Below are 27894 nucleotides of genomic sequence, written 5' to 3'. Positions count from 1 at the left end.
TAAAAAAAAAAATAGAAAAAAAAATAGAGAAATAGCGAGAGTATTTGGACAAACTAAAGAACTGGGACTGGAATCAGGGTCTGATCTTCATAGATTTTTATAGTCTGTCAGGCTGTTGTAGTATTTGAGTGCCCAGTATATACATAATGCATCATCAGACTTGGCTTATTGTATTCAAATGACATAATTATTTAATAGGATTTTTTTGAAGCTATGTTTTTCATCCCATTAGGATAAATATAAATATAAAAAATTAATCTATATGGAATAAAAATACATTTCAAGGTATTTAGTCATTAATTTGCTTTTTTCTTTTTAAAATATATATTTCAAAATTCTGCTTTTATCTGTGCATACAGAGCATTGTAAAATCACCGTAAACTTTACTTTAGTTTTTTTCTAATTGTTTTAATTGCATAATTTGTAATTATCTTTACCTTAATAACTCAGAAGACAAAATAATCCAAGTTATTGAGTCATGAACCTCAAATTGTAATTCAGGTTCTTTAAAAATATTTAGAACATTAAAATACTCTGAAGGAAGTAGCTGACATGAGTGGCATGAATGTATAAAATTTTGTGAATTTTTTTCTCTAAATTTTCTCTTTAGATTTTGAATCCACTTGTTTCCAAGGCACAACTTTCCCAAACAGTCCAGTCTCGTTTAGTTAGTTGTAAAATTTTAGGAAAATTGACCAACAAATTTGATGCCCACACGTGAGTATTTGTGTGTAATTTTTGGTCTACTTTATTACATTGATTTAAAATGTGTAATGACTGTATAACAATATATTTGTATTATTTCATACTGCATACAAATTTAGTTATCTTAACTATTTTAACTTTATAGAATTCTCATGACAGAATTTACTTATTCAGATGCCTTTCTTTTCAATCTCATAACTTTTCAGAATTGATAAGCTAAATTATTTTCCTACTTCCTATCTTAATCTTCCCTATCTCATACCAAATATAGTTTTGAGGATAAAATGGCATTACCTTTTTGACTTTCAAAATGGGCAAACAGCATAAAGATAGAATTTCTGCTTTTATACACTATTGTTATGAATTTGTTATTTTGAATAATCTAACTTATTTTGAGGTTTATGGAGCATGTTTATAATTCATGTGCTACTTCTTGCCTACTTATTAAATACCAGATGAAAAGAATGGAATGTTGTGTAACTGTGATACAAGAGTAAAGCTGAAGAATATTTTGGTTGATGGTTGCTAGACTCAGATAATTCCACTGCTACAGCCTTTTATCTTAGCTATAGACATTTCAACTGCCAATCCAAAATTAACCATTATTTTTAAAAGACTGTGGTATACATAATTTACAAGTAGCTAATAACATCCAAATTTAATAAGTAGCTAATAACATCCAAATTTAATAACATATATGAAATACATTGTAAAGTATTATTTTTGCTATTAAAGTACATTTGTTATTATTAAGGTGAGTTAAGATTTTATTGATAATTGTTTGAGAATATTATTCTGAAACACTCATTCATTTGCATGTTTCTTTTCTCCCCGACTTCAGCATTAAGCGAGAAATACTTCCTCTGGTAAAATCACTCTGTCAGGATGTAGAATATGAAGTCCGATCTTGTATGTGTCGGCAATTAGAAAATATAGCTCAGGGCATTGGGTAGGTATACTTTGAATTCCTTATGCCATTTCCATGAAAGCATGCCATCGAAAGGCCATATTTGATCTTTAAAAATGATCATAACAAGTACCTCCTCTATGTCTGGATTAAAAGAGATAAAGAGGAATGTGCTTAGCATGGTGGTAGGTATTTGATTAATGTTAATTTCTTTTATTCTCATCTTAGTTGCTTAGTTATTATTCCAGACACCCAGATTCAGGAAATGAAAGATATCCCAATATAAACCATACTTGGAATATGTTTGACTGGCTATTCTTTGACTGTATTATTGGGTCATTTCAGGTGGGATTGCAGTTGTCCCTCCATGTCCTTGGGAACTTGGTTCCAGGACCTCTTTTGGATACCAAAATCTGAGGATGCTCAAGTCTCTGATATAAAAGAGTGTAGTATTTCCATATGGCTTGCTTATATCCTTCCACATGTTTAAAATAATCTCTAGATGCTAATAATACCTAATACAATATAAATGCTATGTAAATAGTTATGCTGTATTGTTCAGAAAATAATGACAAGAAAAAAAGTCTGTACATGTTCAGTAAAGAAGAAATTTTTTTTCTTAATATTTTCTATTCATGGTTAGTTAAATTCACAGACGCAGAACCTGCAGATGTTGAGGGCTGACTACACTCTAATGGAAGCCTTTCTATAGCTTCTGTGCAACTTCAGGCTTCCAATATTTGTTTTGTTGCTCTCCTTGTTTTATGGGTGCCTGAAGCTCCAGGAGGGACATAGCAGCCAGTTTCCTCACCCATAAGAACTGATATCATTTCAGTCTTAGAAGTATGATATTAAAGGGAGTCTTCCCTCAAAACTGTCTTGGGAAAGCTTTTCTTTTAAAAACAAGATTCAGAATTGGTGCAAAAATCATTGGAACCTCTCATTTTTAGCAGAAGTTGCACTGATTTCATCTGGTTCTTTGTTTCACAAGCTAAGGCAATCAGATTGTGGTCATTTGTACCTTTGTTAATTTTTTAAAAAATCTGGGCCAATATTTAAGGCCCTGAAAAGGCTTTCGAATGTCACACAGGATGTAGTAGAATGTCACACAGGGTATGGTAGTGTACTCTGTCCTGTGTCCACTCTTGCTAAGTAATATTTAAGTGTTGTGTTGTAAGTTTAACACAATTAATGAAAGAGTTATTTGTTATGATTATTTTCATTTTTAATGCCCAGAGATAATTAAGTTGAATTTGTATCACTATAACGTTTTTGAAAAAAACTCTGTTTAAAGATTGAATAGAAATAACTTTTACTATAGAGATGAAATTATTTTTCTTAAACTATTTTCTTTCATTGTTAATAAATTCAAGGATTTCAGGTATCCAAATATATTCTGAGCAAAATTTGTATGAAATAAATTTTTATGACTTTTGGATATGTTCTGTCACATTTTACTCTTTTACCTCCTCTGTCTACATCCTGTATTTGCCTAATGTTTGTGAACTACTGGTAATGTTAACATCTGTATCTGTATGACCGAGATCAATCTCTTGGAAACATTTTTTTTTTTTTTTTTTTTGGCACTTCAATTGCTCAAGTCCTTGTCTTTGTGCTATGCTGTCTAATATGGTAGCCCCGAGTCACATGTGGCAATTTTAGTTTAAAATAAGGAAAATTAAAGAAAATTAAAGCTTTAGTTCCTCATTCATAATGAACTTATTTTAAAAAATGCTCAGTAGCTACATGTGGCTACCTTATTGAAGAATACAAATGATAAACATTTCCATCATTGGAGAAAGTTCTACTTGACAACATTGTCTTAGAGTTGTTGGAATTTGCCCTGAATTTTTTAAAGTTTTCTACAGCTCTTAATAACTTTCTTGGACTATATCAACATCTTATTTCAATTATAATTGATGCCATTTTCCATCTTGTACCCAAGAAAGCTACCCACATAATAAACCTCTCTTTTATCAAAGTGTTTGTCATTACAATGACACCTTATCATGAGGAATAAGCAGACACAAAGTGTTGAATAAGAACTATTTGTAACTGTCTTATAAATATTATATATTCCCTAAAAGCATTTATATTATATTTCATTCTTCTAGGTAGGACATCTAGAGTAATATATCATCTTCTATATAGAAATTAGTTACCATAATATCATGCATTAGGTGAATGGAAAAATAATTTATACCCTGAAATCTAGATAAAAATACATTATTTAGGTTTCTGCAGTTACTACTGATAAGTTTTTCTAATTAGTCCAGATATTTGCTGAAATTGCTTAAAATGGAAAACTATATTATAATTTATAAAGTTTAATATAAACTCTTAGTTATTAAGATTTCTGTAGGTAACAATATTATGCTGGGGGAAGTGGGATTGATTTAAATCATTATGAAATTACTATTAATGTTTCTTATATGTATGATATGCTTTCCCCATAAGACTGAAAGCTTCTGGAGAGCAGAAACAGTATCTTTATGATTTTTCATATTTTCTGCAGCAACTAGCCCAGTCACTGGTTTTTAGTAAGTTCTTGCTACACATTTATTGATTTGATTTGTTTTCTTCTATTGCTTACTGTGCAGGACAGAACTTACAAAAAGTGTGGTGCTCCCTGAATTAATAGAACTTTCTAGGGATGAAGGCAGCAGTGTACGACTTGCAGCTTTTGAAACTTTGGTTAATCTGCTTGACATATTTGATACAGGTAAATCATGTAGATACATCTTTGCTTCTGAAAATAGTGTTTTTCTACATGTTTTATGTCACTAATCAGGAATAAAAGTAGACTTAGAATTTCTTATGTTAAGCCTCCCTTCCTCTCCCTCTTTTTATAATTCATTCTATTTTGGTGTCTTCTTGGCTTTCACTTTTACCTCATAGTGTCATAGTCCATTTTGTGTTGCTATAACAGAATACCTGAGACCAGGTAATTTATGAAGGAATTTACTTTGGCTCATATTTCTAGAGGCTGGGAAGTTCCAGATTAGGCAGCCCCATCTGACCTGTTTCTGATGAGGTCCTCATGCTGCCTCATAATGTGGCAGAGAAGTGGAAGGGGAAGCAGACCTGCAAAAGGGAGAGGGAACAAAAGAAACTGACTTTGTAACAACCTGCTCTCCAGAGAACTAACCCAGTCCCATGAGAGCTAACCCAGTCCCTTGTGAAGGAGATCTCACTTAATACCACAGGAACTTCACCAGTCAACCCATGAGAGTGGAGCCAGTGGGTGGACCCATGCGACCCCACCTCTTAAAGATTTCACCATCCGCTATTGCTGCACTGGGGCCAATCCTTGACAGGCATTTTGATGGGGACAAACCATATTAAAACCAATACCACATGGTGTACAGTGTTGCTGCTACATATTCCATCTCTCTTTTCTCCCATCAAAACTTAACTGACTTGTGTGTGTATAGGGCTAAGAATTTGACTTTAACTTTTTCACCTAATTGACATTAAGACAGATCCTGAGACATTGTCTACATGAGTTTCCTCTCTTTAATAATATTTTAATGCTAGAAATCTCATGGCCATTGGGGGAGAAATTTGGGATGGGGTATTTGAGTGGGAGAGGGTAGAGATATCCCTTAGTGTTATATAAATCATGTCACAGAGACAGTTAACTGCTCTACTGAATGTATGACTAGACTTTTGACTAATGCTGGACATTAGTTATCAGTAAACGTTAACTATTTTGGTAAAGTGAAATTTGGAGGGGTAAATGTCAAGTACTTAAGTACAGAATTCAATTGTGTAATTATAGTATTACATTTAGTTGGATTACCAACATTTTATCTGAACTCCAGGAAGCCTCTTAAAGATTATTGCAATATGGACAATAATTGTGTTTGAATTTTCCAGAACAGTCATTTAGACAATATGACAAACCAGAGGAGTAAGACCTCAATACATGATAAGTGAATGAATAAATCTTTTTTCCTCTAATAATGGTGCATCCCCAGGCACCAAACTAGAACCTTGCCATCATCTTTGATCTTTTCCCTTTTACTGCCCACGCCCATTTATCACAGAGCTGGGTCTAACCTGTGTTTGAGGCTTTATTTCCTACCATTCTTTCCCACTCCTCTTGTGTCTGATGCTCCAGTCCCACTTGCTTAGCATACCTTGTTTCACACCTCTAGTCTTTTCTCATACTTTTTCTTTCTCTGTTGTTTCTTCCCTCTGTTTTTCTCCTAGCCAACTCCTTCTGCTTCTTTCGTTCCCAGTTTAAATACAGTTTCCTCCCTGACATCTTTCTAAATCCCTGACACCAGGCATTGGCAAACTATGGCCCCTAGACCAAATCTGGCCCACCCCCTGTTTTTGTGAATGAAGTTTATTGGAACAGAACCACACTTATTTGTTCAGGTATTGTCTGTAGCTGTTTTTGTGATACAAGAACAGAGCCGAGTAGTTGGGACACAGCCTGCAAAGCCTAGAATATTTACAAAAAAAGTTTATAGATACCTGCCTTATACCAGCTGTTAAGACAGTGATCACATTGTCTTACATTTTTTGTGTTTGGCTTTTTTGCTGGTTTGCATTTCTCAAAATAAGAGACTATTTATTATTCATATTTCTACTTCTCCTAAGTTACAAGGCTTGTTCTGTAAGAAACACAGTGTGTTGAATGAATGTCATTTAACAAAAATAGTAGATATCGCGCCGAAATGTAATGATAATAGTAATAATAATACTCGTAAGCCTGTTACAGCATTTTACTTAACATTTCCAGACAATAAAGAAGTGGTTCATTTCTGAAATTTGAGAAAACTGTGAGAAATTTGGAGAGCATTTAGAATTGAGGGTTAAATATCCTCAGTATGTCAGATACTTGTGACCTAAGCAGATGTACTCAAAGAATCGATTAATTTTTTAAAGAAGAGCCATCTAAGAAGTAAAAGTGATGAAATTCAATACATAGAACGTATTATAAGCTAATGAAATTTTAGTAAAAAATGAAATGATAAAATGGGCTTAAGCTGCAGCATGGTATGAGATGTGTGTAAAAGAGAATAAGAAAAGTTTCCTTTGCTTACTATTTATTTATGTTAATGGTATTAGAGTTCTTTTAGTTATTCAGACTCAAATCCTCAATCATCTTAGCTTTTTAATTCATAATCACTCTTTATATTCTGTTCCCAATGGCCTGCAATCTGAAGTCCAAATCCCTTAACCCGACATTAAAGTTTTTGATCATTTCAAGCCTCCTCTTAGCCCTTTTTCACCACCCACCTCCATCATCATTGCTTTCAGGTATTTTCTATTACTATGAGGCTAACGTAGTAATTTTTCTTTCTGGAATTTGTGTGTATTAGTTTCCACATGTGCAGTGTGGATGACTGAATTTAAAGTATGTATTATTTTGTTTTGTTTTCCAGATGACAGAAGTCAAACTATACTTCCCTTAGTGAAATCATTTTGTGAAAAATCTTTCAAAGCAGATGAATCAATTCTTATTTCATTATCTTTCCATTTAGGAAAACTCTGTCATGGACTATATGGTATGATATATCCTAAGAATTTTGAGACTATTTTCCCTTTTTTTCTACCTTAGTCATTAAACTTTGGCTCTTCAGTTAATTGTAAAGCCTAGCCCTTAAGTATATAAAAATCTTATGAGATCTTAGAATTTTGATAGCATCATTTAGAGCACATTTAGGAATGACTTTTTCACCAGTAGAACCTATTTGAAAGAACAATGACAGAATAAAGTAAGCATAGCTCTTTAAATCTCTGAATATTTTATACTTATGTATTATTTGGTATGTGATAATAGATGCTCAGGCTTATTCACTATTTGTATGCAGTAAGTATACACTTATTAACCATTTATTGAATAATTTATTATATCATTAGAGAAGTTCAGCTTGGGATGTGGAATAATACCATAACTCTTGGCATTTTGAACACATAGTTCTTAGCTTACTATATCAGTGTGAGATAGACTGTTTAATAATGAACTCATAACAATATATTATGAGTTTCTAGCTCCTCGAGATACTTAATGAATGTGGAACCATTCCATTGATTAAAAATGTTTTGAATTTACTTTGCTGTCTTTCAGATTCCGTTTTTAAGCTCCTTTCCTGCAGAGACACATACACACATGCATGTGTCTTTTCTGCCAGCAATTTTAAAACATTTACTATAAGAAAATAGCAGATGTATAAATAGCCACAATGTTATTATTAGCGAGTTTTTAGTGGCCTACAATATGATACATGCTGCAGCAATTAATGCAGGCATAGTTCCTGCATTATGTAAGTTATGCTTTTGAAATTAAAATATCACTGGAATTAATATGAGGTAAAATAATGTGATCTGTTAGATTCCTAACAGTTACTCTTTTCATGTTCCTTTTATTTGTAAACTATCTGCAACCATTTATTTAAGTATTTGGCTTCAATTATATTTTTATTGTACTTTGATTTTACCTTTTTAAATTTTGTTTTCAATTGAAATGTTGAGCATAGGTGTTTATATTTGTTTTAGGAATTTTCACTCCAGATCAGCACTTGAGATTTTTGGAATTTTATAAGAAACTTTGTACATTGGGTTTGCAACAAGAAAATGGACACAATGAAAATCAGATTCCACCCCAAATCTTAGAGCAGGAGAAGAAATATATTTCAGTACGGAAGAACTGTGCTTATAACTTTCCGGTAATAAATATGTATTTATATTTACTGAGGATTTTTATTATAACTTTAAAATAGGTGCATAAATGGCATTCAAAATATTGCCATTTTTGACACTTGCTGCTTAGCATTATGTCTAGTGTACACAGTACACACAGAGTAAATATTTGAGAAATTTATATCTCTGTGTATAAATCAGAATGATATATACATATTTGGATCTTCCAAATATGATTTCTAATTAAATTACAATTCAGAGAACGTGATTTCAATTTAAGTGAGATGATTATAATATTAGGTATTGATGCATGTTTTTCTTTCCTTCCCACTCATCTCCTCCCTTCCACCTCCACCAGGCCATGATTGTTTTTGTTGATCCTAAAAACTTCCACATGGAACTCTATTCTACATTCTTCTGCCTTTGCCATGACCCTGAAGTACCAGTCAGATACACTATTGCTATTTGCTTTTATGAAGTAAGTCTGAAGACTTAGTATCACTTTACATTTGTTGTTAATTCTACCTGTGTATACTAGATGATTATGTGCTTGTAGATTATAAGATATAGACTGGATATCTCTTTCATGTTCTAGTCTTAAATCTTGTTTAAAAACTTCCATAATTTTCTTCTTTTTTAGTATGTTTACAGAATCCATTTCCATAAATACATGATATTTGTGAATTCTTTTATTAACCCATTCATTCAGCATATCTGTACCAAGTGTTTACTTTAAACCAGACATTGTGGTAGATATGGCTGATGCAGATTTTAAGGCAAAATCAATTTTTATATGCTTTATAATATTTACAGTTAACTTTGCACCTAAACTTAAGCACTTGAGAACCAATACAAAATTGAAACTCATTAATTATTTTTACTACAAATGGATGGTGTTTCATGAGCATGGCTTTTAGATTCTGCTATTATGACTCTCTATAAAGTACGAGCAAAAGTAAGTTGAAACTTTTATGATGAATTTAACTTTTTAACCCTTGAAGTTGAAATTTGGGGCATGTTTCTTGAATGACAGCAAGAAGTGCACGTATGCCGTGGTTGCAATAAATACAGATAAGCTATAACTTTCAACTTCAAAACTGACACATAAAAACCTCTGGATAGGCCGGGCGTGGTAGCTCACGCCTGTAATCCCAGCACTTTGGGAGGCCAAGGCGGGTGGATCATGAGGTCAGGAGATGGAGGCCATCCTGGCTAACACGGTGAAACCCTGTCTCTACAAAAAATACAAAAAATTAGCTGGGCGTGGTGGTGGGCGCCTGTAGTCCCAGCTACTCAGGAGGCTGAGGCAGGAGAATGGTGTGAACCCAGGAGGCGGAGCTTGCAGTGAGCCGAGATCTCCCCACTGCACTCCGGTCTGGGAGACACAGTGAGACTCCATCTCAAAAAAAAAAAAAAAAGAAAACCTCTGGATAAGTGGTGTAAGTTCTTATTCTCAGTGAGAATATTTTACCCCCTTCCTTGCACTGTGTCCCTATGTCAGACCACTTTGATTATCTGCAAGTGTGCAGGATATCCATCCATAGCATCATTATAAATGTTACTTAGATTCTTTTTTGGCTACTGGGTGATAGTTTTACTTTTTTGAAAGAACACTTTTTCTGGTATGAATGAAATATATATGCATTATACAAAATCCTGGACATCTTCCCTTTAAATTAAAGTATAATTAGTTAAAATAATTTCAGTGCTGCAAAAGTATATCATCTTTGTAAAACATACCTGTAGAACTCTGCTTTTTAGGAGGAGTGGGGATAGGGTAGAGAGCACTGACCAGCTGAGCAGAATATTCACCTCCAAGATGCATTAAATGGTCATTTAGGCTTGGTTACCATGTCCACATGTACTTGTTAGATCAGTGGTCTCCAGAGACAGTTATTCAAGATTGGAGTCTGAAATTTTAGACTTTCTGTTTTTTTCTCATCACTTTAATATATAATTTTATTTATGTTTTATAGTGGACATAACATAGCACCATATAGTTAAACATATGGAAATGTACATATGTATACAAATATGCTTTCACTGGTGGAAGTGAGTTTGATAATCATTGATCTGTATTTGCTGGGTGGCTAGTTTTCATATTCTACCACAATCATACCATGTAGATAGGGTAAGAATGATGTTCCTCTCCATAAAATGAAGGGCTAGTGTAAGTTTTTTTTTTTTTTAAGTACTGAAAATCCACTGGCGGATTTAAATTTTTCTAACAGTGTTAATGCCAGCTTCTGATAATTGCTTTACTGTGTTCTTTATTCTTATTTTTCATAATAATAATATTTTGGAAATATTTTCGACAAGTCAAAAACAACTGTGTTAGAGCAAAGAATTTTAAAACACTTTCTTTATCCAGGGACCATTTTTTTTTTTTTCTCAAATAAAACTTTAGTCAAGCCCAGTGTGTTTTAAAAAGAATAAGATGAAGTAGAAACAGGTAAATCCACCATTGTGGGCTCCGAGTTTATCTGGAGGAGACAAAAAAACTACTGTTTACAAGGGGGAACTGTATTATTCTAGACTCTCCCAACTCCTCTCATGCTGATTAAAGTCTTTGATGGGGAAAAGGAAAGTTGGTTTGCTTTCTTAGGAGTTATAACTACCCCGGTATCACTGTAGGCCTTCAGTAGAAGTTACCCTCTGGGAAGTTCTGAACTCATATGAATGCTTACATACCTAGGATATCCTTTAAGACCCTGTTGGCTGCTCTAAGACTTTCAAATGTGAACTAGAGGCCCCTGTGGGCTTGTTATTGCTGTTGATGTGAAAGTTATGACTCTGGTAAATCCCATTCTTTTGTATTTCCTCACCCCTGTGTGTGTCCACACACTTCAGCATGTCATGAAGCAGACTAGAAAGCTGGTTATTTGTGCCACTAATTTTTATAGAATCTAATTTTATATTTGCATTATAACATGGCTTTTAGAAGAAATATATAACAAGGATATATTTTTAAAAATTGTTGTAACCTATATCTGTCTAGTAGTCTTAAATCTGAGAGACTTTATTGCTATATTTTAGGTGTCTAAGCTTCTGAATTCTGGAGTATATTTAATACATAAAGAACTAATAACATTATTACAAGATGAATCACTGGAGGTAATATTTTCTTACTCTTTGATTTTTAATTCTTTTATGTTTGGTCCAAATATACCAATGCCTTTTCTCCCTTACTTCTTGGAATTGTGTGAACTCTTTCAGCTGACTAGCTCCAGAAGCTTCAAATTGTTGTACTACTGTATCATAAACTGGATATTGGGAAAATAGTTTAAAAAATTAGATTTTAAAATATATTCAGTTTTAAAACTTAGTATATGCATAGTTGTTTATTAAGAAAAATTTAGGAAGTGCCAAAAAACAGACAAAAGAATGTCTTTAATTTCAATTACTGTTACTATTTGTTTCCTTTTTCTTTTTTTATATGAATGTTCTTTTCTATATAAAGGTTTTTATTTTACTCAATTGTAATCATATATCACATTTTATAACTTTTTTCTCTTGCCACTGTTTGTGTAGTATTTTACCACTTAATATGTACTTGCAAAGACTTTGAAATACTTTATTTTTATTTATGTATTTATTTTTTTTGAGACGGAGTCTCTCTCTGTCAACCAGGCTGGAGTGCAGTGGCACGATCTCTGCTCACTGCAAGCTCCGCCTCCCGGGTTCACGCCATTCTCCTGCCTCAGCCTCCCGAGTAGCTGGGACTACAGGCGCCCGCCACCGCGCCCAGCTAATTTTTTGTATTTTTAGTAGAGACGGGGTTTCACAGTGTTAGCCAGGATGGTCTCGATCTCCTGACCTCATGATCCGCCCGCCTCAGCCTCCCAAAGTGCTGGGATTACAGGCGTGAGCCACCGCGCCCGGCTGAAATACTTTATTTTGATGCTATATTTAGATATTTCTTTCACCTAAATGTTAGTTTGCCAAAGCGCAACTCATGAATATTTTGATATCACTGAGAATATTATCCAATTTAAAATACCTGTCAAAAGTTTGGAGGCAGTTTTTGAACATGTTAGTTTTGTAGAAGTAGCTGTCTCAGATTTAGACTATTTGAACAATGTCAAGAGGCAGGTACACTAATCTCTTTTCGAAGGTTGGCCAAGGCAGTTGATCATGTTTCTAAGACTTTTCAGCAAGAAGATGGCAGAGTGAGAAAATAGAAATACCCAAAATGTTGTTTGGGAAAAAAAAAAAAAAAAAAAAAAAAAAAAAAAACCACTATTACTATATAGAAATTGACATGTAGAATTAACTAATCTAGAAAAAAAAACATAGTAATCACTATAACAGTAATAAATATCTCTGTTAAAAGGTACTAGATGCTCTTATAGATCATCTTCCAGAAATCTTGGAACTTATGTCTACTGGTGGAGAAAGCAGTGTTCAAGAAAATAAGGTAAACTTCATCTTTCAGAAACATTCTGAGCTGTGTAAATATTATCCTACTCTACAGGGTGTTGTGAGGCATCAATGAAAGAATGTTTGGAAAGCATGTAAAATAGTGTATGCCACATAGCAGGTAGTCAGTAAAAGCCTGTTAGAGTATGAACAGCTTGAATTTCCTCTATCTTTCTTACGTTAATAATTTTAAATTACCATGATTGTTGTTTATTGTCTTTGGACTTTATGTTCATATTTTCATTTTTCATTAGCATTAATGATTATTCCAAGAATAGCAAATAGGACAAGAGGGTAGAAATTTATTCTTTATTATTAATTTTAAGCCACTGTGTAACCTGAGAAAAGGATAGGAATTTAGGAAGTCAAAGCTTGCTGACAGTAATATATAATACATTTTACTGTAGTTAGAAAAGTTGCTATGATAATCTGACAGGAAGAAGAATGAGTTGCAGTTTTTATTTCAAAATTTGGTTCACAGGAATCATACATTTTACTTAATGATTTCTTTTAAAAGTGTTTGATTTAGTCAGATAATTATCTCCTTGTGACAACTAAGATATCTCCTAAACTCTGAAATGAGAAGGAGTATTCCCCTCCCCAATGTGTTACAAAACTGAGTACTTTTACTGAGTGCTGCAATTTATTTATATATTTATAATTGATTTTTTTTGATGCATTTCACTTTTCAGTTATCTTCTCTGCCTGACTTGATTCCAGCACTCACAGCTGCTGAACAGCGAGCTGCAGCCTCTTTAAAATGGAGAATTCACGAGAAGCTACTTCAGAAATATGCCTGCCTGCCACATGTCATATCAAGTGATCAGATTTATTACCGTTTCTTACAAAGAATGTTCACAATCATGATGACAAATGTGAGCTCAGTACCTTTCATCTTATTCTTTTGAACTCATGGTTGATTCTGGAATTATCAAAACTCTTCATATTTTCAAAATAGTGGAACAAACTCAGTTCGTTCCATTCTCCCGAGGAGGATGTCAGCCTCCTAGGTCCAGAGGAGGGAACTCAGGTTTCCCTTTCCTTCCCCACTAGGTCTCCCTCTGCGAATCTTCTCTCTAGCTGGAGAGAGGAATGACTAGGTGGCACTTTCACCTATCCTTTGATTATATACTGCCAAGAACAGGGTAGACTCACTTCAAACTTGAAATAGTTCTTCTTAAGAGGAAGGTTGACAGGACTCAGTGACCTTGACTGCAAAGGACCTTCTGTTCTGATGTGCACCTCTGATGCATCCACACCCTTTATGTCTGACCCCAGCTATGCTGTTTTGCCAAGGCACCCCTTAAGCTTCCTGCTATAAGTTTGGTTACTTTTATAGTGTGGCAATGGAACAGAGAAAGCTTATACAAATACATGGATGCCCTAGTATTGATAGCCTTATAAATAGTGTTAAAAGAAAAAAAAAAGACTCCTCCCTCAAAACAAGGTGGCACTCAAGCCTCCCCACAAAGTTGTCTACTTTTTTCACAGAAATTTCCAAGGGGATTATTTAACTCATAATTCACCTTACATTTAATATGACATCCTATTGCAATTTTTTGAAATATAGAAACATTCCATGGCTCTGTGATCTGGGCACAGAAGGCTTGGGACAAATCCAACTGGTCAGGCCTACCTCTGGGGCAGGTGCTGAGTTGGGGGAGTGCAAGCTGGGTGGGCCCCACACTCATCTGCTGGGCTGAAAACCCTGGGGTGCATGTGCCTACCTGGTTGTATACCAGTTGTACCACTGCCCTGGCCAGGGATCTTCCATCCTTGACAAACTGCACGGCCAGACTACCAGCAGACATACCTTGCAACCTGCTCTGAGCTGGAATCAATCCTACTGAAACTATTCAAAAAAATTGAAGAGGAAGGGTTCCTGTTTAACTCATTCTACAAAGCTGCCATCACCCTGATACCAAAATCTGGCAAAGACACAACAAGAAAAGAAAACTACAAGTCAGTGTTCCTGACGAACATCAACATAAAAATCCTCAAGAGAATACTAGCAAACCAAATCCAGTAGCACATCAAAAAGTTAATTCACCACAATCAAGTTCATTCCTGCAATGTGAGGTTAGTTCAACATAAGCAAATCAATAAATGTTATTCGCCACATAAACAGGATTAAAAGCAAAAATTACATGATCATCTCAATAGATGCCGAAAAGGATTTTGATAAAGTCCAGTGTCTCTGTGTTAAAAACCCTCAACAAACTGAGCACTGAAGAAACATACCTCAAAGTAATAAGAGCTCTCTATGACAAACCCACCGCCAACATCATACTGATTGGGCAAAAGCTGGAAGCCATCCGCTTGAGAATTGGAACAAGACAAGGATGCCCACTCATACCACTCCTATTAAACATAGTACTGGAAGTCATAGGCAGAACAATCAGGCAAAAGAAATAAATTAAAGGCATCCAAATAGGAAAAGAGGAAGTCAAATGATCTCTCTTTGCTGATATGATACTATACCTAGAAAACCCTAAGGATGTTGTCAGAAGGCTCCTAGACCTGATAAACCACTACAGTAAAGTTTCAGGTTACAAAACCAATGTACAAAAATCAGTAGCATTTCTATACATCAATAATGTGCAAGCTGAGAGCCAAATCAAGAATGCAATCCCAATTATAATAGCCACAAAAAATATCCAGTAACACATCTAATCACGGAGACAAAAGAGCTCTACAAGGGGAACTATGAAACACTGCTGAAAGAAATCATAGATGGCATAAACAAATAGAAAAACATTCCGTGCTCATGGATTAGAAGAATTAATATTGTTAAAATGGCCATATTGCCCAAAGCATTCTACAGATTCAACACATTCCTATCAAACTACCAATGTCATTTTTCATAGAATTAAAAAAATTATTCTAAAATTATGCTTGAATAGCCAGCACAATCTTCAGCTGGTATTTCAGCCCTCTGAATACCAGTTTCCTATCAGCCTTTTACCTGTTAGTTTTAGAATCCATTGATGATCCTTACTTGAATCAGTGATTTCATTATAACTTCCTAAATAATTTTAAAATTCCATCATTTCTTATGCATTTTTGATGGTGGCATTGTGTGAAGAAGTGCATTCCTTTGTTCACATTGGTTATTTGATTGCCTTGAGCTACATTTACTAAGGTAAAGACAGGATGAATTCTTAATTTTTTTCCTGTAATTATCAGTTTTCAGAGCTGGGAGGTGGCGTAGTAGCTATTTTTAATGGTGACAAGTGCACTTTGTTTTTAACATCGACTCTCTTTTAGATAAAATAATGTTATTGCAGTTATTATTTTTTTGTGCACAAATTGTTACAACTTCTTCAAGCTGGTTCTTATGTACTTTTGACCTGATTATATTTATCTTTGACTTCTGGCCCAGGAGAATACCTTATACCATAAACTATAATATATGTTTTATGTGAGGTACAAAATATATATGTTTTCATGACTATTATATATGTATTTGAAATTTTATCAGTATGTATAAAATGAAAGAAAAGAATAACATGCTTTTATTTAATTCACCATTTATCAAAAATTCATTTTCCTTAAGTCCAGTCATGTTTCTGCTTATGTATATTTTCTAAATTTTCTTTTCTAAATCAAAGGAAATACCCTCTTTTTAAACAGATTAAACAGATTAAAAACCCCACTCAAATTATACCTGATATAATGTGAATAGCTCATATAAAATATGAGAGGAGGTAGCAGGCAACACTGTCTCAGCAATGTAAAGTTTCATTCTATTTGAATTTCAAGGATCCCCACTATAATATTTGGGATCTTTAGTAATTCAACATTATATTTGTATGTAAGTCAAGATAATGAACATGAATTTATACTGGACACAATATGTCTGGTTGAGAAATTTTTCTCTAATGTATGGTTTGAACCCAAACCCAGGAAAGGTAAATGGCCATATTTATTTAGAATTAAGGTTCTGCCTGGTGGTGTGACAGAAATTGAAAGGACAAAGGACTTGAAATACTGGTAAGAATGATTGACATGGTGCTCTTTGGATTCTAAATGTCATCTGTATCATTAAGAGCTAGAATTAAGCCAGAAGGATTGATCATGGGATCTCTAAATGTATATTTTAGTAGTGACGTATTTTTGGTGATGTACCTGACAGATGGCATGTTGTAGCAAATGTTTGTCAGATGAATGAATGATAAAGTCCAGGGAACAGGTAAAAGAATAAGTGGCAGGGGTGTATATGATAATGTAAGATGAGATGGCAAGGAAATAAGAGTCAAATCTGGATGATTTGGACTTGACTATGCCAAATTAATTTTGTAATATAAGTATTGGTTGATTTGCCTGAGTGATTAACATTAAATTATGAAGATACTTCCATAAGGATATAAGTTCAATGAGTTGAGAGGCAGCAAACACCTTATTTTAGTCACTGACTTAAAATTGATTTGGTGGGGCCAAATTATCTAGACTAGAATTAGCCTAGTGTAACTGTCTGTCTGTCTTATTTCTTCAAGAATGTCTTACCTGTCCAAAAGGCAGCCTCACGAACTCTATGCATTTTTCTGCGTTATAATCGTAAACAAGAACAGAGACATGAGGTCATTCAAAAATTAATTGAACGTAAGTAATCATTGTCTACTATTTTGAGAAAGGAAAGTAAACAAACTAGTTGGCTTTAGTTATATCTGACTTATGTATCATTTTGCTGTGAATAATTAGGTTACTATTGGGTTTTATAAGTTGATTTTTATTTTTTAGAAATCCTTATGGCAAGATTAGATCTGTGATGAATGAAAGTAATAATTACTCTGTTTTCTTTTGTGAATGTCTACACTTTAGAAATTACAATATGTTTACCTATATTGAAAGCTCAGTTTCTACTCTGATGAAATAACATTTGGAACTAAAATATAAATAGAAAATCCATGAATCTAATAATTTATTTTATGGTCCTATTTCAATATTCACATACTTAACAGAATCTGGGATTTTTCCTTGAATAGAGTTGATACTATATTTGAATATAAATTTGATGAGCCTGGTAGGTTTATAATGTCTTAAGAAACTAAGTCAGTTTACAAATGCAAATTTATTTTAATTTGGTAAAAGCTAAAATCAAGGCAAAAACATTGGGTTTATAGTATTGATTTTAGAAATATTTGCACACACCTATATATACCTAGTCGATTTGTTAATTATTGTATATTTGCTTTGCCCATAATGTCTTAATGTTTTTACTAAACTATATTATCCAGTATAGGCAGGTAATGGGATTTTCTAGTTATTGGGGTTTACCAGTTTAAGTGTGTATCACTACTTTTCAAAAAATTAGAGTACTTTTATAAAATACCATTTAAGAAAAAGTATGCTCAGTATACTTTAATCTTTCTTTTTATAATCTTATTTTAATTCGGTTTTCATTATTCAGTGGTAGGAGCTCATGTTTAGAATGTTTTATTTTGAAAGAAGATTCAGTTTGGTTTTATTTTTGAACATTTATGTAAAAAGTAGAAAATTAGCCTTTTAACATTGACCTGAATTATTGTCAGTAATGCTGTTTATATGTGACTGTATCTACTTTAGGCATTTTTAAGGAAACAAAGGGAACAAAACAGTTAATTTGATTTTAAAACACTTTGAAGTTATACAGACTTGTGTTTGAATTCTAGCTCTGCACCTGCCAGCTGTGTGACTTTAAACTCACTGAATCTCAGTATCCTTATTTTTTAGGAGGAAGAAGTATGTGCATCTCTTTGGGCTGCTTTTCAGAGCTAAATGAGATAATATGTATAAAGTACTTAGCATAGTGGGTGATAAAAAGTAGTATATACAGTCACTCCATAGTTAATAAATGCTTATGAAATTGAATGAAATGTTTGACAAAACGTTTTTATGGTTTTTGAGATGTCAGTTTGGGGATTTACAAATCTGAGGTATATAATAATGATTTTTTTCCTCTTATCTCTTGTATTTGCTAGCCATATTGTGGGTATGAAGAAACTTGTTATGCGTTTTGTGTGTCTTACTTTGTCACATTAATTTCATGTAGGAAAAATTAACAAGATAATTTTTGTTGTTGTTTCTAGAATTGGGCCAAGGAAAAAGTTACTGGAATAGACTTCGATTTTTGGATACCTGTGAATTTATTATAGAGATATTTTCCAAATCATTTTTCTGTAAATATTTCTTTCTACCTGCTATTGAACTGACACATGATCCAGTAGCAAACGTGAGGTATGTTATCAATCAATGAAAATATTTGAAATTGTATTTATTTTTATCTACTATAGTGAACATATGCAAAATCTTTTCCTTAGCCAATTAAAAACTTAAGTCAAGAATTTACATGTGCTTTGAAATTCTTAGTATTCATAATTGATGGGTATCAGTAAGACTTGGAAGCATACTCTTTCAACACTGTCTCAGATCTTTTGTCTTTACTGGATTTGAGAGCAGTAAGTCAAAGCCAGATTGGTAAGCTTCTTCGGCCATTTGGATATATACATTGAAACGATTAGAAGATCGAGTAGCTATTATTAATTTATCTACCATTAAAACTAAAGAAAAGATGGTCAGTAGCCTTATCACTTCAGAGTTGTTTGATGAGCATCTGTTAGTTTTTAGAGGCCCATTTTTTCAAAGAAGTAGAACTGCTTCAAAGTCTTCATCTTGTCTTTTTGTTTAGCTGCCTTATATTTTTGAAATCCAGTAAAATGTTAATTTCATTTGATTAACTGTTAAGTTGGAAGGAACAGATCTGAAAATGGCTTGCCTGGAAATGGAAAAAAATAATAAATATATTTTGTCCTTTTTCTCTCCAAATGAGCACAACACTTCCTTTTTTATTGTGGTAAAATATATATAATATAAAATTTACTATTTTAACCATTTATAAGTGTGTAGTTCAGTGGCATTAAAGTACATGCATGTTATTACTTAAGAGCTATTTTTGTACGTTTGATAATGGAATGAAAATAATTTTAAACTCTTCTGTTTGAAAGAAATTTAAGCCCAGCCATTAGATTACCGTGTTCTAAGTCCTGTGTCTCTATTTTGAACTTGAACTCAGATCTTCAGGAAAGAGAGAGATCAGAGTCAGTTGGCCAAAGGCTTTCCTGAACAAACTCTAGAACTCCCTGCTGAATTTCTATACATTAGGGGCACTTAGTTTTATGCATCTGAAAGATGCATATGTACCACTTTTATAAACAACTGATGTGAATTTTAGGCAATACGTAAAACGTCAAAGCTTTTTAATAGGAAGAGTTGGTGAGATAATAAGCTAACTGAGATTAATAGTCTTGGTGTTGAGATATATATGAAGATGAATTGTCAAAAGATATTGAAAAGTTCAACCTAAGAATTTTGTGAGCATTTTTTAATGGGAACAAATCTAGAAGTTTTCGTTTTGTATTTTAAATGTGAGAAAATACAGAAAGCACAACTGCATTGACTTTAATTTTTGGTGTATGTTTCTTGTGCTTTATAAATGAGAGGTGGGGTATTGCTGACATTTAAAGTGAATTGAAAAGAACCTTTTCGGCTGGGTATCGTGGCTCATGCCTGTAATCCTAACACTTTGGGAGGCCGAGGTAGACGGGATCACTTGAGGCCAGGAGTTTGAGACCAGTCTGGCCAACATGGTGAAACCCCATCTCTACTAAAAATATAAAAATGAGCCAGGCATGGTGGTACACGCCTGTAGTCCCAGCTACTTGGGAGGCTGAGGCAGGAGAATCACATGAACCTGGGAGGTGGAGGTTGCAGTGAGCTGAGATCACACCACTGCACTTCAGCCTAGGTGACAGAGCAAGACTTCATCTCAAAAAAATAAAAAAAGGAACCTTTGGTAATTCTTTAGATTTTAGCTTTTCCTAAACAACTAATGGGTCCAGCTTTATGAACATTTTGTGAATTGCAATTGTGATTCTATAAAAGCAACTTTCAATGTGATGTATTGTCACTTATCAAGCAGGTGACAAAAATAATTTGAAAGGAAATGAAATCATCTCTACTTTGATCAGTGTAACAAAGAGCATGACATTGACTCTATGAGAAAGAAATCTGCCAATTCAAAAAACCACATGAAGAATAATTAATTATTACTCTATTAATGTCAGAGATTTGCAGGACAGCAGATTATTGTATAACTGTGTGTCTTGGTTCCTACTCTCTTGCCTGGCCAGCTGCCAGCCAAGAAATGTATCCGACAACACTGTATGCTAACTGGCTTTGGGTATAAAAGCACTTGCTCAGTGCTTTAGAGATGTGCAGATAGAATGAAAGCCATCACAGGCAAGGGTGGTAGGATCATGTTGGTTAGGAGGACAGTTTCTGTTGCCACACTCCCTGAGCTGAAATTCCAGCTCTACATTAAATGTGTATCTTTAGCCAAGTTACAAAACTTCTGTGTGCATTGATTTCCTTAGTACCTAATTTATAAATTATTCTGAGGCACAAATAACTGAGATAATATACATAAATTATCTGAAAGGTGTGATCCCTAATCTCAAGAATTAGATCATCTCAGGGGCCCAGGAGTCTCATAGAGATGAATCACTACAATGGATTGGGTAGCTTCTGCTGAATATCTATTTTCTAGACATGCCTTGGGTTATAAAGAATGGAGTGTGCATAGATTGTTAAGTGTTTTTATTTTTCCTTAAGTTAATGTTTAAAATTTAAATTCACCAAGTTTAGACAATATCAAGCTGGAAAAAGACTCTTGGTATTCAGAGAAGCCTTTTCCACAGCTGCCAGAAATGATGTTTCTTTGGGGGTTGATATTCCTTAATTATAGAAAGCATTGCTAGGTTAGGCCGTATCCGTGGTGAACTGTGAATGAGGTTGAGACCATTGTTGCTATTTATAGTGCTGGAAATCCTACAGGAGGAGCTTCTTTACCCTTTTTGGTTAAATAAAAAGCAAATTTTGTTGTATATGAAGATTCCTCAAGTAAAGATTCAGCTGAGAAAGTGTTCTGGAAACTCTAAAAATGGAATTCAGGTGTCTCAAGGGTTGCAATAAAGATAAAAAACAATAATTTGGAGAGCATTCAGATGAATAAATGAACATAGCAGCTATAAAATTAGATACCCACCTAGCATCCCTCTCTAAAACAGCCATGGAAAAAGAGTAGACTTTTAGCTTAGCAAAGCAGAGTATTTCCTCTGAAACACCTCCTCCTAGAAAGGCTTTTTTTTTTTTTTTTTAAAAGGTTTTGGGATTTACTTTTACCTTCCTGGCATTCTTCAACCTCCTTGTTTCTTCCTTTCCAACCCAGTCTAGACTGTGGTAGTGCCTTAGACCACCTTAGACTAGGTCCTTTTATCCTTTTCTTCTCTAACTGTACACATTACCTTGATGATCTCTCCCATTTCATGGTTTAAATATCACCTACTTGCTGAAGATTCCTCACTTTATCTGAAGCATTGACATCTAGTCTGGATAGGCTAGATGGATAGCCAACTTATTGAGCCTGTTGCCCACTTAGCATTTCCACTGTATATCTGATAGACATCTCAGACTTAATCTGTCTAGAATTCAATCTTCATCTTTCTTATCTGCTTTTGCTCTTCTCCATCTCAGGAAATAACCATCCCACCTACTTAGATCAAAACCTTAAATAAATTCTTCTGTCTGTCATTCTACCTCCAATCCCTCAGTACATTCTGCTGCTTGTAAAAGATATTCAGAATCCAGGCCAGGCATGGTGGCTCATGCCTGTAATCCCAGCACTTTGGCCAAGGCAGGCGGATCACAAAGTCAGGAGATTGAGACCATCTTGGCTAACACAGTGAAACCCCGTCTCTACTAAAAATACAAAAAGAAATTAGCTGGGTGTGGTGGTGGGCGCCTGTATTCCCAGCTACCCGGGAGGCTGAGGCAGGAGAAAGGTGTGAACCTGGGAGCCGGAGCTTTCAGTGAGCCGAGATCACGCCACTGCACTCCAGCCTGGGTAACAGAGCGAGACTACGTCTCCAAAAAAAAAAAAAAGAGAGATTCAGAATGCAACTGCTTCTCACCACCTTTTCCTGCTACCACTCTGGATCAATGCACCATCATCTTTTGCTTGAATTATTTTAAGAACTTTTCCTATTGTTTCTCTTTTTCTGTTTTTGACCAGCTACAGTCTAATTTCAACACAGTAGGCAGATGATGCTTGTAAAACATTGTCAGATCATTTCACCCCTCTGCTCAAAACCTACCAATGGCTTCTTGTCATACTCAAAATAAAAGGCAATTTCCTTACAGTGGCTCTCAAAGCCTCTTATTTACCACTCTGAGCCCTCCTGCTAGTCTCACCTTCACTCTGTTTTGGCACAATGGCCAATTTGCTCATTTGGACCAACAGTAGAGACAAACTCTCCATATTTGCTATGATGCTCTTTTCCAGATATTCACATAGCTTATTCCCTAATTTTCTTTAGGTCTTTGCTTAAATATCATCTTTTCAGTGGAACCTTCAATGACAACCCTCTCTGGCCACCTGCTTTAAAACCGATTAATCCCCTGCCCCTGGTACTCCCTTGCCTTTATTCCTTGCTTTATTTTTCTCCATAGCATTTAACGCTATCTGACAGATTTTCCTTGTTTCTTTTCTCTTCTCTGCTCCCATACTAGAATGTAAGTTCCAGGAGAGCAGAGAATTTTGTTGGTTTTATTTACTGTTATATCTCAGCATCTAGCATGATGAATGCTTGACACATAATGACACTCCATGAATATATCTTGCATGAATAAATGAAGTCTCAGGCTATCTAAAACTTGATTTTTCTTTGTTTCATGTTACTGTTATTCTTAGTTATTAAATTCATTCAAGAGTAAATACTATTTTATTATAGAATGAAACTTTGCTACCTGTTGCCCAAAGTGAAATCTACTCTGAAGATTCCTGCTGATAAGCATCTACTTCAGCAGTTAGAAATGTGTGTGAGAAAACTCCTGTGTCAAGAAAAAGATAAAGATGTTCTGGCTATTGTAAAAAGAGTAAGTATCACTCTTGCCAGAATGTTGCATTTTTTTTTTTTTTTTTTTTTTTGTATTAAGGTAGTAAGAATCTAACTTCACTATTTCAGCTTGACAGGATAGCAATATATTAAAATATTTTTATCCTTGCTAAAGTTGTAAGAATTAGTAAATGATTTGGTTGATATGTGCTACAACTGGATATGAAAGTTTCAAAGGGCACCTAGACATTAAACTTTTATTACTAGTAATATAAGCCCATGTTTGACACATGTTAGGTGCTCAATAAACACTGTTTAATTAATAATGAATGTTTTATTCATCAGATTTTCTTTATAAGTGATTATAATCCAGTGAAACTTTTGTTGGTAAAATTGGGAAAGTCACATTTTATAGAAACTTATCCCTGGAAGGGCCCTTTGAGTTAATTCAGGGATCTATTTGACTTTATAGAAGTTCTGTGCCTAGAAATATTGTGTCTACTTGAGATCATATTAGTAAGTAGCAGAATCGAGAGGACTAGAATAGATACCTCTTACCTACTTCTGAGTGCATCTTTGTAAATAATGTAAAATTGTATCCTATGAGTTTTTTGTTTGTTTTAGCATGAGATCGTAGTATATGGATTCTTTGGAAATGTTGGAAAAACTAAACAGTAAAAATTTGGGTTAGTGAGCCACATCTTAGAATAATTTTTATTGTTCAAAAATTGTTTATGCTGAATATATAACTAATCTTTTATAAGTTCAAGTGAAATTATTTACTTTTATGAATCTGAATATAAATTTCAGGACACATTTTTTTTTTTTATTATACTGTAAGTTCTAGGGTACATGTGCATAACGTGCAGGTTTGTTACATATGTATACCTGAGGACACATTGTTTTTGAGCATTTATTTGTAGTGAGGGAAATTTCCTTATTGATGTCATAAATAAATTAGCATACGTGGTGAGAAAAAAGAGAATTCTTATTTTTTTTCTCTTTTTTTCTGGAAATCATTGCCAGATGTCACATGAGGAATCTTTTAATTAAGTGATTTGATGACTTAGTATTAATTAGTATAGTTTTAATTTTAATGAAATGTGAATTCTTCTTTTATTAACTGATTTAACCAGAAATACCTAGAGTTGGACATGCATTTAAATCTAAAAGTACACACACACACGCGCGCGCGCGCACACACACACACAGACTTGTTTCTACCAGACAGTTCCTTCCTTACTGTTTAATATTGAAGTGTAGGCCAGGCGCGGTGGCTCAAGCCTGTAATCCCAGCACTTTGGGAGGCCAAGGCAGGTGGATCACGAGGTCAGGAGATCGAGCCCATCCTGGCCTACACGGTGAAACCCCGTCTCTACTAAAAAATACAAAAAACTAGCCGGGCAAGGTGGCAGGCGCCTGTAGTCCCAGCTACTCGGGAGGCTGAGGCAGGAGAATGGCGTAAACCCAGGAGGCGGAGCTTGCAGTGAGCCGAGATCGCGCCACTGCACTCCAGCCTGGGCAACAGAGTGAGACTCCGTCTCAAAAAAAAAAAAAAGTATAGAAGTTTAGGCAATGGAGTTAACTTGTCAAAATAATAAACATGAGAGGGCTAATTACTTTTCCAGAATAATTTATTAATTCAAGAGACAATAGAAGCTAACCCTATACAGGTGTAACAGTGATGTAATTAAATTAATGGATTATTAGTCTACAGTGGATTATTCTGGAATACAGCTCTTATTTTCAGTATGCTGCATATAATGAAGCCAGTCTGTCCCATGGAAATTCTGTAGTATAATGAGACATTAGTATGGAAAACTCCCAGAAAGCTACACAAAACTTTTGGATAAAAATTGAATAGTTTTATCAATTTTTTAATGTGAAAAGGAACTTTATTTAAATAGAGAGTATTTCATGGCATATATTATGAATGTTTCATAAATTTCAGCAGAAAAAACTTTCACTAAATTTTATGTTTGTCATGGATAGTTTTGGGCATATGCATATCCAAATGTACTTTATTTTGACCATTAGGGTTACTCGTGTAGAGTAAGTTTTAGAAGTACTGCCCTTTATCAGAGACAGAACCCTGGGTTAGATTGACCATTGTTTTGATTGGAATAATTTGTTTCAAACTAGTGTATTCCAAAAGACAAATAGTAAATTGAGAGAATATTTTTAGAGCAGATAGAAAATTTCTACAGGAGGGAACTAAGGATTATTCAGCCAAATGATGGCTTGTTTCATTCATGTATAGCTAAAAGACTTTTTAAAAATTCAAAAGCTACATTATGTTTCTGAAAATTCAGAAAAAAATTGGCACTGGGAGTTACTAGAAATTAGTTAGATTATATGCATTTGGTATTTGAAGTATGCCTGTAGACTTGGTCTTCTTAAGGTTAAAAACTTTCAAAAGTTAAAATTGACCCTGGCATTATTGTATAAAGGTTGATTGTAAGTACAATGTAGAATTCGGCAGAACTTTAGAGTTTTCTCACTTAGTCTACCCCATAGTGCAGAAGTCTCCTATTTGAACCTGCCTCTGCAAAATAACTTGTTGGGAAATGATTGGTTGTTTTAATTTAATTACTTTAGAATAATTTTAAAAACTTTCCTTATAGACTGTGTTAGAGTTGGACAGAATGGAAATGTCTATGGATGCTGTAAGTATACTCTCTTTACCTTATTGTGTTGGTCCATTTTCATGCTGCTGAAAAAGACATACCCAAGACTGGGCAATTTACAAAAGAAAGAGGTTTAATTGGACTCACAGTTCTACATGACTGGGGAGGCCTCACAATCATGACAGACAACAAGGACGAGCAAGTCACATCTGGGCAGCAGGCAAAGAGGGAGGGAAACTCCCCCTTACAATACCGTCAGATCTTGAGAGACTCATTCACTATCATGAAACAGCATGGGAAAGACCCACCCCCATAATTTAGTAATCTCCCACCCAGTCCCTGCCACAACATGTGGGAATTAGGGGAGCTACAAGATGAGATTTGGGTGGGGACACAGAGTCAAACCATATCACTTCTATTGAAAGGAATATTTTAAACTTGGCAGAAACTCATCACTAATATTTCACAATTTCATTTTAAACTTTAAACAGTTTCAGAAAAAGTTTTATGAGAAAGATTTGTTGGATCAAGAGAAAGAAAGAGAAGAACTACTTCTTTTGGAAATGGTATGTTGCTTTCATATGCACACACATATACTCTTTTCTGATTAATAAAACTGTGTTTTGTTATTAAACAATCATTTCTTTCCATCTCACCATTTCACATTACTCTTTTTTCTTCTTAAATGACAGTCCCAGGTTTTTGAAATCTGTTCTTTTATGAACTAGAAAGAAAACTATATTTGAGAGCCTTTTAAAAAAACTACTTTGCTGAAGTGTAACTGACAACTACATACATTTAAAGTGTACTATTCAATGAGTTTTGACATATTGATGAAACCATCACCACAATGAAAATATGAAACATTTCTATCCCTTTAAAGGTTTCTGCCCCTTTGTAATCCATGTATTCTACTCTAGTCCCTAACAACCAATGATCTAGTTTCTGAACTGTAGATTAGCTTGCATTTCCGTAATTTATATAAATGGAATCATATATTAGGTATTAATACTATTTTTGGTTCTGCATCTTTCTACCAACATAATTACTTTGAGGTTCATCCATATTGTTGTATGCATGAAGAAGTCATTCCTTTTTATTTATGAGTAGTAGTCTATATTATGGAATATCACAATTTGCTTATCCATTCACCTCCTTTATAGATATTTGGCTTACTTCTAATTTGGGGATATTACAAATATAGTTGCTTTGAACATTAGTGAAAAAGTCCTTGGTTAGACATGTTTTCATTTCTCTTGGGTAAATACCTAGGAATAGAATGGCTGGATTGTATGGCATGCTTAATTTAAAAAAAAAAAAAAGCAACAAAACAAAACAAAGGCTGGGTGTGGTGGCTCACACCTGTAATCCCAGCACTTTGGGAGGCTGAGGCAGGTGGATCACGAGGTCAGGCGATCAAGACCATCCTGGCTAACATGGTGAAACCCCGTCTCTACTAAAAAATACAAAAAATTAGCTGGGCGTGGTGGCGGGTGCCTGTAGTCCCAGCTACTTGGGAGGCTGAGGCAGGAGAATGGCGTGAACCCAGGAGGCGGAGGTTGCAGTGAGCCGAGATCATGCCACTGCACTCGAGCCTTGGTGACAGAGTGAGACTGTCTAAAAAAAAAAAAAAAAAAAAAAAAAAAAA

At 34.4% G+C, this 27894-nt stretch overlaps 1 protein-coding gene across 4 annotated transcripts in view; it reads left to right on the top strand.

Moving 5' to 3' along the window:
- Positions 1-27894, top strand: part of PPP4R4 (protein phosphatase 4 regulatory subunit 4) — a 110421-nt gene that overhangs the window by 61627 nt on the left and 20900 nt on the right. For all 4 annotated transcript variants that reach the window (XM_023205330.1, XM_023205331.2, XM_023205332.2 and 1 more), the window contains 14 exons: positions 611-717; positions 1547-1654; positions 4213-4334; positions 7012-7134; positions 8126-8295; positions 8628-8747; positions 11306-11383; positions 12603-12686; positions 13381-13563; positions 17185-17290; positions 18757-18904; positions 23515-23659; positions 26244-26285; positions 26738-26812. In XM_023205330.1, coding sequence (XP_023061098.1) covers positions 611-717; positions 1547-1654; positions 4213-4334; positions 7012-7134; positions 8126-8295; positions 8628-8747; positions 11306-11383; positions 12603-12686; positions 13381-13563; positions 17185-17290; positions 18757-18904; positions 23515-23659; positions 26244-26285; positions 26738-26812 — 1611 coding nt within the window. The remainder of the gene's footprint in view (positions 1-610; positions 718-1546; positions 1655-4212; positions 4335-7011; positions 7135-8125; positions 8296-8627; positions 8748-11305; positions 11384-12602; positions 12687-13380; positions 13564-17184; positions 17291-18756; positions 18905-23514; positions 23660-26243; positions 26286-26737; positions 26813-27894) is intronic.

Source organism: Piliocolobus tephrosceles, chromosome 6 (genome assembly GCF_002776525.5).
Source record: "Piliocolobus tephrosceles isolate RC106 chromosome 6, ASM277652v3, whole genome shotgun sequence".
NCBI lineage: Eukaryota > Metazoa > Chordata > Mammalia > Primates > Cercopithecidae > Piliocolobus > Piliocolobus tephrosceles.
Note: the sequence above shows the minus strand (reverse complement) of the source record. Positions and strands in the feature narration are given on the sequence as shown.